This window comes from Gopherus flavomarginatus, chromosome 6 (assembly GCF_025201925.1).
Source record: "Gopherus flavomarginatus isolate rGopFla2 chromosome 6, rGopFla2.mat.asm, whole genome shotgun sequence".
Taxonomy (NCBI): domain Eukaryota; kingdom Metazoa; phylum Chordata; order Testudines; family Testudinidae; genus Gopherus; species Gopherus flavomarginatus.
The window spans coordinates 85,050,743-85,065,742 of NC_066622.1; the positions used below are offsets into that span (position 1 = coordinate 85,050,743).

Here is a 15,000-nt window from a genome sequence, read left to right on the forward strand (position 1 = left end):
ATGATGATTCTGGCCCTGTATGTATTGCAGAAGATACGTTAGTTTTGGGAGTGCACTAATCAGGGGTGTGTGGTTCTGTGAGCTGACAAATCTCCAATCAGGAGTTCCAGTGGGTGAATTTCAGCATAATGACTTGACAATGTGTTCTGTTGTAGGACGGTGGTGGGAAGCTCAGGGGAGACAACAAGGTGTTTTCAGCCACAACCACAGTCACTATCAATGTGGAAGATGTTCAGGACACCCCTCCCATGTTCATTGGGACTCCCTACTATGGCTATGTGTATGAGGACACCCTGGCTGTGAGTATCATTTTCACCCCTTCAGGAGACCCAGAAGCAATGGGGAAATGTTTCAACATGACAAACCAGTGGGGCCAGATGTCACAGTCGTTTGCAGCACCAGCCTTAGAATTTTGGAGACCTACGTTCACACTCTGACTTGAATTTTAAGTGAAATGAGTCAGGTAAATCTCATGCTAGTACTTATTTGTGCCCATCACAAAATCACAGAGAGCCTACTCTAGCTCTCTTTGAACCAAAGGGATTTTTTACTTGTACAAGTAGGGTCATGATGAACAGCGACTCCATGGTAGGGACTTGCAGCACTTCTGAAAGTGGTTGAGAGCTCAAATGCGCGATCCCCATTAACTCAACCAGCCCTGCAGAGGCCTCTGACTATTGCTGCAAGTGGAGATCTTTGACCTAAATGAACCTGTACTTACCATCTGAGAGGTCTGTTTTGGAGCCATCAGCTAGGGTATGAGCCAAGGAAAACTCTATGACTGCGCTATAAGCTACCAGATCCCAGACATCATCTCCCTTGGAGTCACTAGGGAGGAGGTGACCCTCACATGCTAATAATGTGTGCTCTTCTCTGCTGAATGATGGCTTCGGAGGTGGAATGGGCCAAGCGGCCTTTGCAGCCTGCAGAGTCAGCTGACAGCTCTGAAACCAAACTGTCAATCGGGCAAATAACTTGCGCATGGAGAGAGGAGGTCAGTGGCTACACAGCAAGTATGTGGCTGCCGCTGACGAGATATCTCCATCAGGTTCCATTTCGATTCCATGGCCACAGAGCCCAGGCAGACTGTGGAGCTTCTGAGTGCTCCACAGTATGGAAGAATCCTGAGTAAAAATTCAGAAAGGGTATTAACCATAGCATCTAGTCCACAGGGTGTGTGTTATAGCCATAGTCCATCAAGTCCACTATCCTGCTTCCAGCTGTGCCTTATACTGGATGCTTCAAAGAAAAGTGAAACAAACCATATCTCTAGCCAATTGTTATATATGAAGGAGGTGGAAATTCATCCCTAAGCCTAGTGCAGACCTGCTTTAATTCTTAAGCATGAGATTTTGATTTACCCTCTCTTAGCACATATGACTGCAAATGGTATTAATAGTCATAAAGTTACCGAGTTGTAGACTCTGACTTCTAGTGACAGTGTGGCTATATTCTGTCTACCTACATTTCCCTTGCAGTTTCAGTAGATGCAGTTTTCTTTACTTTCTGTCCTAAATTATAACTTAGCATTGCTGTCTGCTGTTAAGTAGTTGCTGTAGTTCTTTACCTAAAGTGCTGCATTTCAGCAGGGTGGTGAGGTAGAAGGGATTACTGTATATATTGTAGGTAGTTTTTAAGGCACTTTGCAATCCTTTGGATTGAAAGAGGTTATAAAAAATGTGATATATACTAATTTACTCTGTGTAGTTACCAAATGATCTTGAAAGGCCCATATCTATCAAGTGCACAGAGTACATGGTATTTACTGTGGAAACCATGGGTTAGTAAGTATTAATTACATCCAGTCTGAGCCCTGCAATTTACACTATTATGATGATATAATGATGGAAATACTAGTGTCCTTCCCAGCATGGCTTCAGCCATTACAGCAAATTTCTCACAGAGAAATGCACCTGCTGTTTTCACTCTTATTTACACATTCAGCTTTAGTTCCATGAAGTTGCTCCTTTTTTTTTTCTGGGTGGTGCTGTTCTTGGCATTAACATTTTTAACCCAGGACAAAGTGCTCTACCTCTATCCATGGGACTGCACTGGAGTTCTTCCAATAGCCATTTTTTAAATCTATCTTCCAGCATAAAAAAGTTAGAAATAGAACACTGACATTTTCTGTGGCTGTTTATTCATCTTTTTTCTCTGTGAATATCTTGTTCATCAATATGGCAAAGAAATCAAGTAATTCTTTGAGGAAGGGTTTTGCCAGCACATGCGGTAAACTGTGTTATTGCTATTGCTCTGACAGAACCTTGCCATTGTTCGAAGTATACAGTTGTTGTCATGAAAATATTTCCAATCACTATTTGCAACTATTTAACATTATCTCTATGTTGATGTAGATTGAAATTTACAAAGGGGCCCAGAATGTGCCACCCTGGCTCATTGTGTTGAGTATTTTTACTCAGGGAGCAGTCCCAGTTCAATCAATAGACCTACCTGTGTGAGGCAATTGTGCAAAACTTATTGATGTTGGTAACCATCTGCCCCACAGCAATGTTAATTAGGCAAAATGAAAGACTGTTAAAATTTTAAAGACAACCGCAAATGTTCCTTGTTGTTTCATAGCACTTACCAATCACATTGCCTTGGGATCCATAGGTTGTTTCTGCTGTCTATCTTGATTTTATTGGAGAGAACAGAAAGGGCCATCTACTGCTTGGTGAATTACATGGCAATCGGATGTTGCAATTCAAAGCACTGGAAACCTGTGGAGTAGTTACCAGTACATATATATTTGAGGTCTACAACAGTTGAGTGACATTTCCAGGATCAAATCAGAGGACTTGAGCCTGCAAGGTGTTGGGCATTCAACACTTTTGTTATCATTAGGAACTGAGAGAGGACCTTGCAAGACAAGTCCTAAGTGAGGAGTTTTAGGAAATGAAGTACCCTCATTAAATGAATATAATGTCTCTGTGAGGAGAGGAGAGGAGAGAAGAAATAGAGCTGACTTCCTCTGCTTAAAATCAGAGGTGGACATGAACCAAAAGTCTTAAAACTGAGTTCTCTCAACCTTTTGGATGGCCAGGGAATTCCAATCTGCACCTGAATTTTGTAAGTGGCTCCAGTCTTTGCAATGTCATGAGCCTAACTAAAACCTAGAGGGTGAACACTCCCAAAGTGTGACTTAGAAGCTTTCATCCAGATGTATGGCTTGTGCCCATCTCTGGTTCTTTTTTACCAGGCTCTGCCCACTTACCATGGTGGTCTGTTCCCTAGAAAGTAAAGAGCAACAGTACTTAAAACCATTGCAGAATAGAATTCACTGCCTCAGTTTGGGCTAATGTACTCAGCATTGCCATGAAATGCTTACATGGGTTTAGTAACCATTCCACAGGGGAGCAGAGCAGCATTCTCTGATTCCATAGTTGCTCAAAAAGGCTGTCGGAAAAAGCAGAAGAGCAGGTGGGAAAAGGACAAGGCAGCACAGTATTTTGGCAACAGAAAGGATTAACAGTTGTGAGCCAGAGTTACACTTTGCCACAACTGTGCGACCCACAAGCCAGAAAAGTTGCTTCTGCCTTTCCCGTGGATCCTTACATTTTGCTGACACTAAAATGATTGGCATGATCTTGGCTCAGGATGCTGCAGTGGGGATGCTCTCATTCTCAAAGAATGGCACAGATGGCACTGAATATAATCATAATCATCATCATGAGGAAAACCTAAAATAGGCTTTGCAGCAAGGACTAGTTGCAGCTGATTTCCTGACCACAGGCTATCCCTTGTTTCAGCTAATAATTAGGACATCCCCTGGGTCTCCTTCAGTCAATCCCTGAACTAACTTGGTCTTGGTCAGCTATATTGCCTGACCAGCTAGCCTAGCCCATAAGCCAGAAAACATTCCATCTTGATAATGAATAGTCCCAGGTCAAACGCTTGCAGTCCTGCGACATTCCTAGCTCCCGTTCACCAAATTCAATGGCATAGACATCCCCCATTTTAATCGCCACTTGACTCTCACACGAGCTGACCTGTCAGCACGCAGCATTTCACATTTTACCTGACCTTCCGTATCAACTCCCAGTGCAGAACAGGAAAGCGTCTACAAGCAGTACAGGCCTCACAATAGCCTGGAACAACCAATCCCTCTGTTGCAGCACATGGATGGGCAAGTGGGAGTTTTACTGCTAGAAGAGTAAAGGCAAAAAAGCCCCAGATCCCTTAATAGGGGGAAGATGCCTGCCCCAAATGCTAATCCTGAGCACGCTCAGGGCCTATAGATCAACCAGTCAAATGGCCTGATACAAAGTCAAGCTGTGACTTATTTTCTGGCAGGAGCATGGGCCCCTGCTGTCGTCCTCATGCAGCCACAGCAAGAGCACCTATCACCTGGTTATAGAGGAGGAACTGGCTGGAGTGGATTTTATTAATATTCGCTAGCAATTTCATTGCTCTTTGCTCTCACTGCCTAAGCTGTAATTCCTCATTTCTCCTTAGGACTCTGAGGTACTAACAGTCATTGCTCTTGACGGTGACCGAGGAAAGCCTAATAATATTCATTACTGTCTCGTGAATGGTGAGTAGACAGAGTTGGCATGAAATCCTAAGGGATGTCAAAGCTAGACATGACATTAAATCAGAACGTAGCATGCTAGAGTCTAGTAAAGCTGAAGATACCTCTCATGAAATAGGGTCAGACACCTAAATCTATTCCTGGCTCTTGTCTAGCTGGGAGCAGCCCAGAGATTATTCACTGAGGTTTAGTATTTGCTTCATGGAGCTACATTGCTCATCTTGGAATAATTAATTTGCTTATTTATTGTTTAAGAACCAACATTGTGCCTGGCACTTTACTAGACATAAATGATCCCTGCACTAAGGGACTTACCCATCTAAACTGGTAGCCAGCAGAAGAACACACTGGGAGATCCATGCAACTTCAGGGCCAGCAGATTTTATTCACTTTTCCATGTACATTGTAGTGAGGTTTCACTAGCAGGAAGTGTGGGAGCAGAAAGGAGAGGAGGGAACCAATCATGGTTCTGGAGTGGGAAGAGATGGAGACTATTCCAGCTACTCAAAGCCCTGGAGGTGGGGGAATAGGTATGGTAGGAAGAACATTGCCTTACTTCCTCGCACCCCCATGCAAACACTGGCCTCAATCAAGAGAGGCCCCTATTCTACACCTTGAGTTTATGCTGTCAAAATGGAAGGAAACCATAAATGCTATTGTTAATTATTTGTGAATAGTAATTATTATTACACTTTTTGTTGAAAATCACTTTTTTGTTTTAAAAAGGAAACCCTAAGCTTCAAAATATGCTGTTTTACAGAATGTACATAATGTCACACTCTGAGTTACCAGTTTCCCTATGGTAATTGGGCAATATCATGATGTATTGTTGCTTGAAACAACTATTGACCTCAGCTTCTTCTCAGTCAGGCTTTACTTTTCAGGCTTATGAATCTTAATGATTTACTGCCACATACGTCTGTATCACTCAGTGTGGTGTCTAATGAACTTTAATGAAGTTGCAGGTATTGCAGATATTCACAAAACAAGGCATTATTGGACATTTTAAAATGAGCATTAAAGTCAAATTATAGAGAAGAATGACTTTCATGTAATCAGCCTTTATTTCTGAAGGGGCGACTCTTCCAGGTTTGAGTTTTTCTTTTCAGTTTGATTTCCTTGCAGCAACAGTGTACCTGTCCATGAGTGCATGGGCTCTGCCACAAAACCCAATTCATGGCCAGATTTCCATACATGCTACAGAGCAGGGAGAGAAATATCCGGCGTAAGTCTCCCTTTCAGACTAATGAAGTATTTTCAGCCAAGCTCTTTTCCTGTGCCTTCGTTTCCTACCTGCTTTCTTCATGAAGCAGGCTACCTTTATCAGAGGAGATGGGGCAAAGATGAGGCAGCAAGCACCTAAGTGATTATTATATTTCCAGAAGCTGCCTTCTGCTTCGCTCCGTGAATTAGCCATGTCAGAAAGGGAGCATAGTACAAACAGTGCAACTGATGCTCTGCCCAGACATATGAAAGAGTGGGTTTGCTGAAATCAGTACATAGCCCTACCAGCTCCCTCAGCCAGATTCTGCCTGTGAGCCTCAGTGGGTGTTCAGGTCAGAATTTGACCCTATATCCACAGAAGGCTTTTTTACACAGTATCATCTTTTAAGAGGTTGAGTTTTTAAATGCCCAGATATCTAAGGCCCCTAGAGATATGTGCTGCAGAAGGAATGACTGTTTTCTGGTTAGATTGTCAGACTTCTCACTTTAGCTGATATTAGCGAGAGAGGTTCTTGTTTTTGCAAAGGCATTCTTAAGTATTTGCTAATTAAACTGAGAAGGCTCATTTTTATTTCTGTCTGCATATGAAATCAATACGTACAAAAGTGACTGGTAATTTTGAATATCCAACTTCAGACACCTTAATGGAAACTGAATTTCAGCACTTTGTGAAAATCACGCCATTTTAAGGCATTGCAATCACGGAACCCAAAATCAATGGTATCCAAAGCACAAATCACTGTTGAAAAATTTGTCCAGTGAATCCCATTCCAATTTTATCCCCTCTTTCTAACACAGAAGTACTGCCTTGTTGAGTTTATTGTGCATCTGGGGGATAGCATTACATAGAAGGAGAAATGCTGTCGACCTTGCTCTGATCTCCTCCCTGATGTAGAATCCCTTCTGTATATTGTGCATATCTCTCTGATCTTTCTTTTGCTAACTAACTGTTAGGACCCCACATCCCTTTGAAAACAGATGGCACAGTTTTGGAAACTTTGGGAAATATTTAGCCCTAGGTGATATATTTTATGCATTTTCCTCTACACTTTTGCCTTTGGTTAAAGCAAAAGTCTGTAGACACAAGACAGCATGAGCTTATTTGTACCATGTAACACATCAAAATATGTGTCAGTATTTGTAGAATAGACTGATTTGAGAAGTTTGTCCTGTCTGCTATTTTATATTTTATGAATATTGGCTACTGTCCAATGATTCCTGCACCAGCAACTGATGTTAATATAGCGTACACTAGGATCAAACAGCTTCAGGGTATATTTCCCTCTCAGATCCAAAACTGGACCTATGGTGTGTATCATGAAGCAATCTACTGCAACACTCAGTTGATTAAATGGTGGAATTAACATGAATTTGATCATGACCACCTTCAGACAGGAAGCATGCATCGTGCAATGAATTTCAAGGGTGATACAGGCAGTCTGATGCAGGCAAGAGACATCCTTGTGGAAGCAAATCTGTGGTGTTTCAGTCATCTGCCATGCTCTAAGAGTGAAAGTATATAACTGTGGCATTAGAATTCACAAACTTATGAATAAGGCAATGAATGGTTTGAAATGGATGGCAGCTAGTGATTCCATGAACAATGATGTTATCCACAGGATGAGAAGAGATGCTTCTTGGAGAAAGCTCCAAATGGATTGAAGCATTTGGAGATGTAGAGAAGGCACACAGAGAAAACAGTGGAAACACAGAATGCTCTGGCAGGCAGACATCATGAACAGCATCCAATCACCCTTCCAGCTCATGGATACTTATATTACCCAAGGAAAAAAATGTTCAGATACATTTCTCTTCTGGGAAAACTATTTAATGGATTTCTCCCAACTACTGATGGATTATGTAGCAGCAAAGAGAGAAAAAAACCAGTCCATGTAGCTTGAGATATTGGTAAAGATTATTCCACTTGACTTCCAGTATGGTCATGTGAATTATGCTAAATAGGGTTGTGTAAATGTAGCAGAAGACAGACTTCTGCGGGAAGAGATGCCAGATATATATTATAACCTAATTGATAATAGGGGAGCAGTATACCAGACTGCCAGACTCTTTAGCGTTATATGGCATAAGCATCAAGCAATCACTCAACAAGCACTGTGGGAAGCATCAGCATCTCTGCACAAAAGATAAGGCTTTGAGCAAGTATTATCTGACTGCACATTTATGTTTTTTTGCAGTGTTGTTGTAGCCATGTTGTTCCCAGGGTGTTAGAGAGACAAGGTGAGTTAGGTAATGTCTGTTATTGGACCAGCTTCTATTGCTGAAAGAGAAAAGCTTTCAAGCTAGATGGAGTGCTCCAGAGTTTGATAAAGCCCAAGGAGTGTTTCATTAGACATTCAGGAGTTCATAGTGTTATGTAGGGATTACATAAGAGTACATTATTATACTTTGTAATTCACATGATATAGTCATGCAAGATATTCTACAGCCCTCTTACCAAGAGTCATTGCTGTTATATAAATAGGTTACATATATCATCATTGTGTTCAGTGATTGTAAAAAGGTAATTACATTTGTATCGTGGGTACTTTAGACTTATGCTTCTGGGCAAGCAGATGTCAGAAATATATGTTTTATTATTAGGGGGTAGAAAGTCTTATCTATAAAACTTCACAACTCAATCCATTGCACAAATAATGACAAATATTTTAAGGTATTACATGATACAAATGAGCTCAGACTGTTATGTGACTAGCTCAGACTGTCGTGTTTTAATCAAAGGCATAAAAAAGTATGGGAAAATGCATAAAATATCACCTGGGGCAAAATATTTCCCAAACTTTCTAAAACAGTACTATTTTTGAGTACATAGTTGCATTATCAATTGTATTTAGAAGCTTTCTGCCAATTTGGGTTAAAAATTAAATTGTTTCTATGAGTTATGGCTGTTCGTATGATTTTATTTTTTTTGCTCAATAATATTTAAACATTACGTGATACAGAAAAACTGCACTACTCCAAGCATCTACATCTACCCTGGTGATGACCACCAGCTATATGCCTGAAAGGTGGTAGCAATGAAATTTTTACCTCCTTACTATCCAAAGTGAGTTCAGGCCGATAAGTTACTACTCCTTGCAGAGACTCCGTTAGGATCCCTACCTCATAGTCCATTGTCACCTAGTGGCTAGACAGGAACTACAACTTCTTTTTTATACAAAACACTGTACATTTTACTGCTCATGTTTTTTTAGAACTCTTCTTTTTCAGGAAGTTGGAAACTGTGATCACCATAATCAAATGTCCCTTTCTCTTATGACAGGAAGTGAAGGATCTTTTGAAATAAATAATACGACTGGAGCTATTTCTGTTATAAAAAACCCAAGTAAACTAAAGAAAGAAGTGTATGAACTAAAAATTCAGGTATGCTCCATAGTTTCTCTGTGCCCATGATCTACTAGCCATCAGTGTCAATGTGTGTTAAAAACAGGTAACATAAACCAAGTCCTAAGTGCTACATGTTGTATTTGTATGTTCAAAGGTCAGATCATCACCTTATATAAATCAGCATAATTTCCCATTGTTTGCCCAGATATTCAAAGTGCCCCAATTACCTCTTGGAAATAAAACCTAATAGTCACAAATTAATTCCCAGCTCTACAGTCTTCTTTCCCTTAGGTGGGTTGTCTGCTCATTCTCTATTTTCAATTTTTATTACTGAGTATGGAAATTAATGAATTATTAAATCCATATCTGCTGGAATGGATTACTATTAAATCTATAATCATTGAGAGGGTTAAGATAAATGATGCTGAATAGTGGATCATAGCTATTAAATCCATATTCACTTGACTGGGTCTCTAACACAAAAGTTTGACACGCACGTCCAAGGTTATAATTGGAAAGAGAACAGAATTTTAAAGAGATGGGATATGAATGTGACATGCTGCCTAAATTTACACAAGATTCTAACGATCAACGTTTTAATGGCACAGGGTCACATCATTAGGCTCTTAACAATTTTTCGTCACACAAACATGCATAGAAAGCAATGGCAATTTTCCTGAATAAGAACTAGATTAAGTCTTTAGAAGGGCCTTGTGACTTAGCCCAAACATAGATAAATAAATGCTGAATTATTTTATACTAAAAACAATAGTAAAGGGCCAGATTCTTAGCTTGTGTAAATTGGTGGGATGCTATCGACTTCAAGATGAGAATCTGGCTCTACATGCTTGGAGATTTAAGACATAAAATCCTCTAGAGAAATTTATGTTAAAATCATGTTGCATCATGCTGTACCATCAAGTCAATTGATGCAAGTGGAACAAAGGTTGAAATATTGGGCCATAATTGGTGTTGGTTTGAACACCCTTTGACTGAAATGGGTGTACACCAGGGATTAATTTAACCAGTTAGGGTTTGATTCCTCAGTTACTGATAACCAATTTCTTACACAAAGCAGCAGCCAGAGTTTCCTCTATAGTGGAAGAAATATCAGAGGCACAGTCAATGAGAGGGTATTGATTGGGTGAACCTCAACAAGTCTGGTGGTTCAGTTCAGTTCAGTTTGGTTGCCTGTCCATGAGGTCAGCAAAGCAGGCCTATAAATCTGAAAACAGTCTCTCCAGAAGGAAATTTCTTGTACTTTCTTCTTCCCATATGCCCCCCAAATACTCCAAAAGCACAGTTCTTCAGCACTCATACTCTCTGCCAGAACCAAGAAGAGCATGGGTACCTGAAAAATAACCTGGAGGAAAAGTCCAAGCTTTTTGGAACTTCAAAGAGTTTTGGGTTCCTATTTACCTTGCACCTTCATTCTGGGCAAAAGTTCAGATCATCTCTTATTTTATGTCAATTGGATAATTCATCCCTAGAGAGCAGTTTTCATTCTAGGACAGAGGTGGATTGTGGAGCTCTTTTCTGAAGACTTGGCCTCATGGCCAATGCAGGACCATTGGTTTAGTTAAGCTTTTGGATGGCTGAGCACAAATACGACTTTCTGCAAATTTGTAGCTCTCTAGAATGAAATCCTGACCTCACTGAAAGTCAGTGCGGTTTGACTTCAGTAGAACCAAGATTCCACCCCTAAGCTTCAGACCAAGGTTTCTAACATGAATTTAAAGATATAGACAAATGTAAAGGCATCAGGTATACTCAACTCATATACAAAATTACCCTTAATATGAATGTGATTTGTTCACACAGATTAAGGCCCTCTGAAGGCATGAGAGAAGAAACATTTTAAATGAACTGATAGTTCTCCACAAAGAAAGCACTACAGTTTGTTTCTTTTACCTATCACAGGCATCAGAAATAAGTCTAGATGGTGATGTGACAGCATATGCTTTTGCCACTGTGACTATAAGGGTCGTTGACCTCAACAACCACCCACCAACTTTCTATGGAGAAAATGAGCCCCAGAATCGGTTTGAATTGACAATGTATGAGCACCCACCTGAGGGTGAAATCCTGAGGGGCCTGAAAATTACTGTCAACGATTCAGATCAGGTGAGTTTTTGTGGAGAGTATCTATCTAGTCTGGCTGTCTAAGGGTTTTCTGCAGCACCCTTCACTGTAATATCTGGGCACCTAAATTTTGGGGAAGAGGAAGGATAGGTTATTAGTATTATAATACAATTGCCCATTAACAGTGCTGTGAATGCCTAAAAGAGAGGTACGGTCTATTGGCCTGAACCCCAAGAGTTCTAACCTCAGCTCAGACACTGACTCCTGCTGGACCTAAGGCCTTCTCTAAACTATGTGGGAAAGTTGATCTAAGCTACGCAATTTGAATTACGTTAGTAGTATAACTCAAGCTGACGTAGCTTAGACCTACTTACTGCGGGGTCCACACTATGCTATGTCGATGGGAGACACACTCCGATTGACTCCCCTTACTCTTCTCATTCTGGTGAATTACAGGAGTCAATGGGAGAGCGATCTGCGGTCGATATAGTGGGTCTTCACTAGACCTGCTAAATTGACCACCAATATATCAATCACCACTCGTCGATCCCCCCAGCAAGTGTACGCAAACCCTTAGACATTTTAGGCCCTATTTACAATCTCCAACTAGTTTTACCACTAGTATAACTCCATTGAGTTCAGTGGAGTTGTGCATGATTTACAATGACACGGGATCAGCATCAGACTTGTCACCTCTCTCACTTAGTTTCTCCATTTGTAAAATGAGAATAATACATTCTTGCATAATTCCTAGAGGTAATAGGAGGACTACTTAGCATTTTACAACTTCAAAATGCTTTACAAATAGTAGCTTTATTATTGCTGTCTCCCACAGCCTTATGGAGACAATACAGTCCTTGTCCCTTTCATTGCTTCTGTTAGTAAAACCTACAACGTATCATTCTTCTGGTCTTTATCTTTTAACATGAGTTGAAGTGCATGGTTTGATAAAGCTTATACCCCAAGAAGAGCATCCTATAGCCAGACAAGGAAGAAGAACAAAGACTCTATGAAGCCCATTTGGGACCTTACCCTGTAGTTCTAACTGACCTAAGAAGCACTTAGATACTATGGCAATAGTTGCTATAGGAAACCCTAAGATAGCTACTGTACCACTGGCCTCCATTTGAGTTAGCCTGAGGTTTAGGGAGTGACAACATCCCAAAACTGTATTCCGTTAACAGCAATGCTCTTATGTCACTGTACTCAGTATTGTGCTGTTACTATTGTATTGCAGTCAAACCCAATGGCTTCCCCCTGCTGTTCTGCAGCAAGCAGATAAACGACTATTTATGTATGAGTGCCGAGTCAGTCCTGTCGTTGTCGTTGCTGCTGCTGCAGCAACAGAAGGAAGAAAACTGAAAAACTGCTATGCTGGCTTTTTCTCTACTTGGAGTTTAAAAAAAAAAAAGTCACATAGGTTACAACCAGACTATAAAATATACAGAAAGCATTTGTACCTGTATCAAATAGATTTCTGAACATGTTTACTGCTGCACAGTGTCACACAATGTTTTTTTTCTTTTAAAGGCCTAAAGCCAAATTATTCCCCTTCTGCACACACACTCATTCAAGGCAAAATGTAAAATAAACAATGTTTCTTACTTTACATACCAAGTCCTTGGCTCACTTTGCTTAGTGGTGGCGTGGGATGGAGCTGGAGGTACAGCCTCTAATTTCTGCAAAGCCTGAGGAGTATGGAGTGGAAGCCCATCTGGAGTCCTATGCATAGGGGATCTTTGCCTGGCTGGGAAGATAGCATTCCATGCACATCAGTCACATCCAGCTGGTATTTGTATGTGTCACTCCACTCTCCACTGCAGGCAATAAGGAGCCAATGGGCTTTCCTTTAATTGTGGGAGTTTGGATTCCAGTGCAACACAAGCCGCTGAGCTTGAACCTGAAAATATTCAGATTTGCTTTGGGGATTGACACTGGCTTTTTTCCCTTTGAAATGGGCAAGTACTGAAGCAGTGACTGCCCAGCCTTAGTCCACCCATGTGGACATCAGCAAGTGGGGGCTGTCCTGTTTCTACATCACCACTACTAGAAGTACTGCATCCTGGAGGGACATCAGCATCAGCCAATCATTGATTGTGGCTGGTGGCGACAGTTGGGAATCACAGCTGTTGAGAGATTGGTACCTGCTATTAGTTAATCAATCACATTCAGCTCATCTTGCCCCATCCTTTATAGGAATGCATAAATGTCTGCCAGATTAATGGCTAAAACGGCTCTCTGTATGAATCTTCCTTCTTTTGCCATTCCCCTGCCATGTTCAGATAAAACTTGACAGAATTGTTCTGGTGTACAATATCTGTACCTTTATCACAGTGCGTGGCAGAATGCCCTAGGTTGATGCCTTTTATGTATGGTTATTGTTCAGTGATTTCACTTGTTTTCCACTGTTCCACCACTGGGTCATCCTTTACCTCCAGTCACCTGTTCTCTGCAGGTTAGAGGGAGCTTCCTAAACCAAAAACAATGAGACAAAGCAGTGCAGCACATAAAAAGCTTCATTGCTCTATATACACATACCTACAGCACTGACTGAGCTCACTAAGTCCTGTCCAGCAATGCATCAATCACACTGCATAGCACAGGATGGATTCTCTGGAGACCCTTGCTGCTTTGGTTGTTATAAAATCCTGGTCAGGAAGATGGAAGGGATAAACCTTACTAGACTCACCAATCTATGTGCTCCTGGTTCCTTGGAACACAACCAATTTAGGGGACACAAGCCTTGAAGCTTAGTCAAAGCCTCTTTCTCACATGAATTACCCACCTAGCCAGCCCTAGTGCAGTGTTTTTCCTTTGTAAATGAAGGAATAATTAATCTATGTTTTTTAAAAAGCCACATGTGCCCTGTGACCAGAGCTGCAGCGATTACTTTAGTAAGCTTCTTAGCACTCTCTTACCTAGGAGATGGAGAACAGAAGGTTCTAAGCAGTCAGACACACATTCTAATTATACATGTACTGAATAAAAATGGAGCCTATGCCATGCAACAGTAAATGCAGCCTTGCTGCTGAAAGCAAAGCAACATCACTTTGTACTGCTTTTACTTTCATACCTATGCTTTGTTCCCAGGGGGCCAATGCTAAATTCAACCTCCGGCTAGTTGGACCCGGTGGCATTTTCCGAGTTGTTCCCCAAACCGTCCTGAATGAGGCTCAGGTTACCATAATAGTGGAGAATTCTGCTGCAATAGATTATGAGAAGTTCCAGTTGTTAACCTTTAAGGTATAGTATGTTCCTTGCCTGCTCCATTTAAAAGGTTCGTATACATGAGGGTTTTTGACTTCTGGTTTCAACTGAGGCTATCTAACTGAATGCTAATGCTGTTATAGCCCTGTAAATGAAGCTCACCAAGCCAAATTCTTCCCTCAGGTCATTGACTGCTGTGGTGTTTAATGAGTGTAACTGAAGACCATGGGCTGTCTTTGGCCCAGTGAATGCAAGGAGTTCTAGCTGTTACATTTGTATAGAAATTTCATTTTGTGATGTTTCTGAAGCACTGTAGACTATGCACATCAGGGTGACTATTTCACTTATGCCAATAAGCTCATTAGATGCAGTCCTGGCCCCACAGATTTTAGTGAATCCAGGATTTCACCTACTCAGTCTTAGGCACATGGTCTTGCTTTACAGTATGTTATTGCTGGAACTGGTGGAAGACTCCAGTTGATGGGTAATTAGTTTTCTATTGTAGCTCGTTGCCTTCAGTGCCTTGTTACTCGTAAAATATTTTATCCAAGTTGTAGTTCGGTACTAATGGGCTCTGCATCTTTTGTATACAAAGAGGCAGTTTCTTTAAT

At 41.0% G+C, this 15,000-nt stretch overlaps 1 protein-coding gene across 2 annotated transcripts in view; it reads left to right on the plus strand.

The window, feature by feature from the left end:
• Positions 1–15,000, plus strand: part of CDHR1 (cadherin related family member 1) — a 61,361-nt gene that overhangs the window by 17,777 nt on the left and 28,584 nt on the right. For both annotated transcript variants that reach the window (XM_050959089.1, XM_050959090.1), the window contains 5 exons: positions 156–299; positions 4,456–4,534; positions 9,036–9,136; positions 11,021–11,224; positions 14,273–14,425. In XM_050959089.1, the coding sequence (XP_050815046.1) occupies positions 156–299; positions 4,456–4,534; positions 9,036–9,136; positions 11,021–11,224; positions 14,273–14,425 (681 nt within the window). The remainder of the gene's footprint in view (positions 1–155; positions 300–4,455; positions 4,535–9,035; positions 9,137–11,020; positions 11,225–14,272; positions 14,426–15,000) is intronic.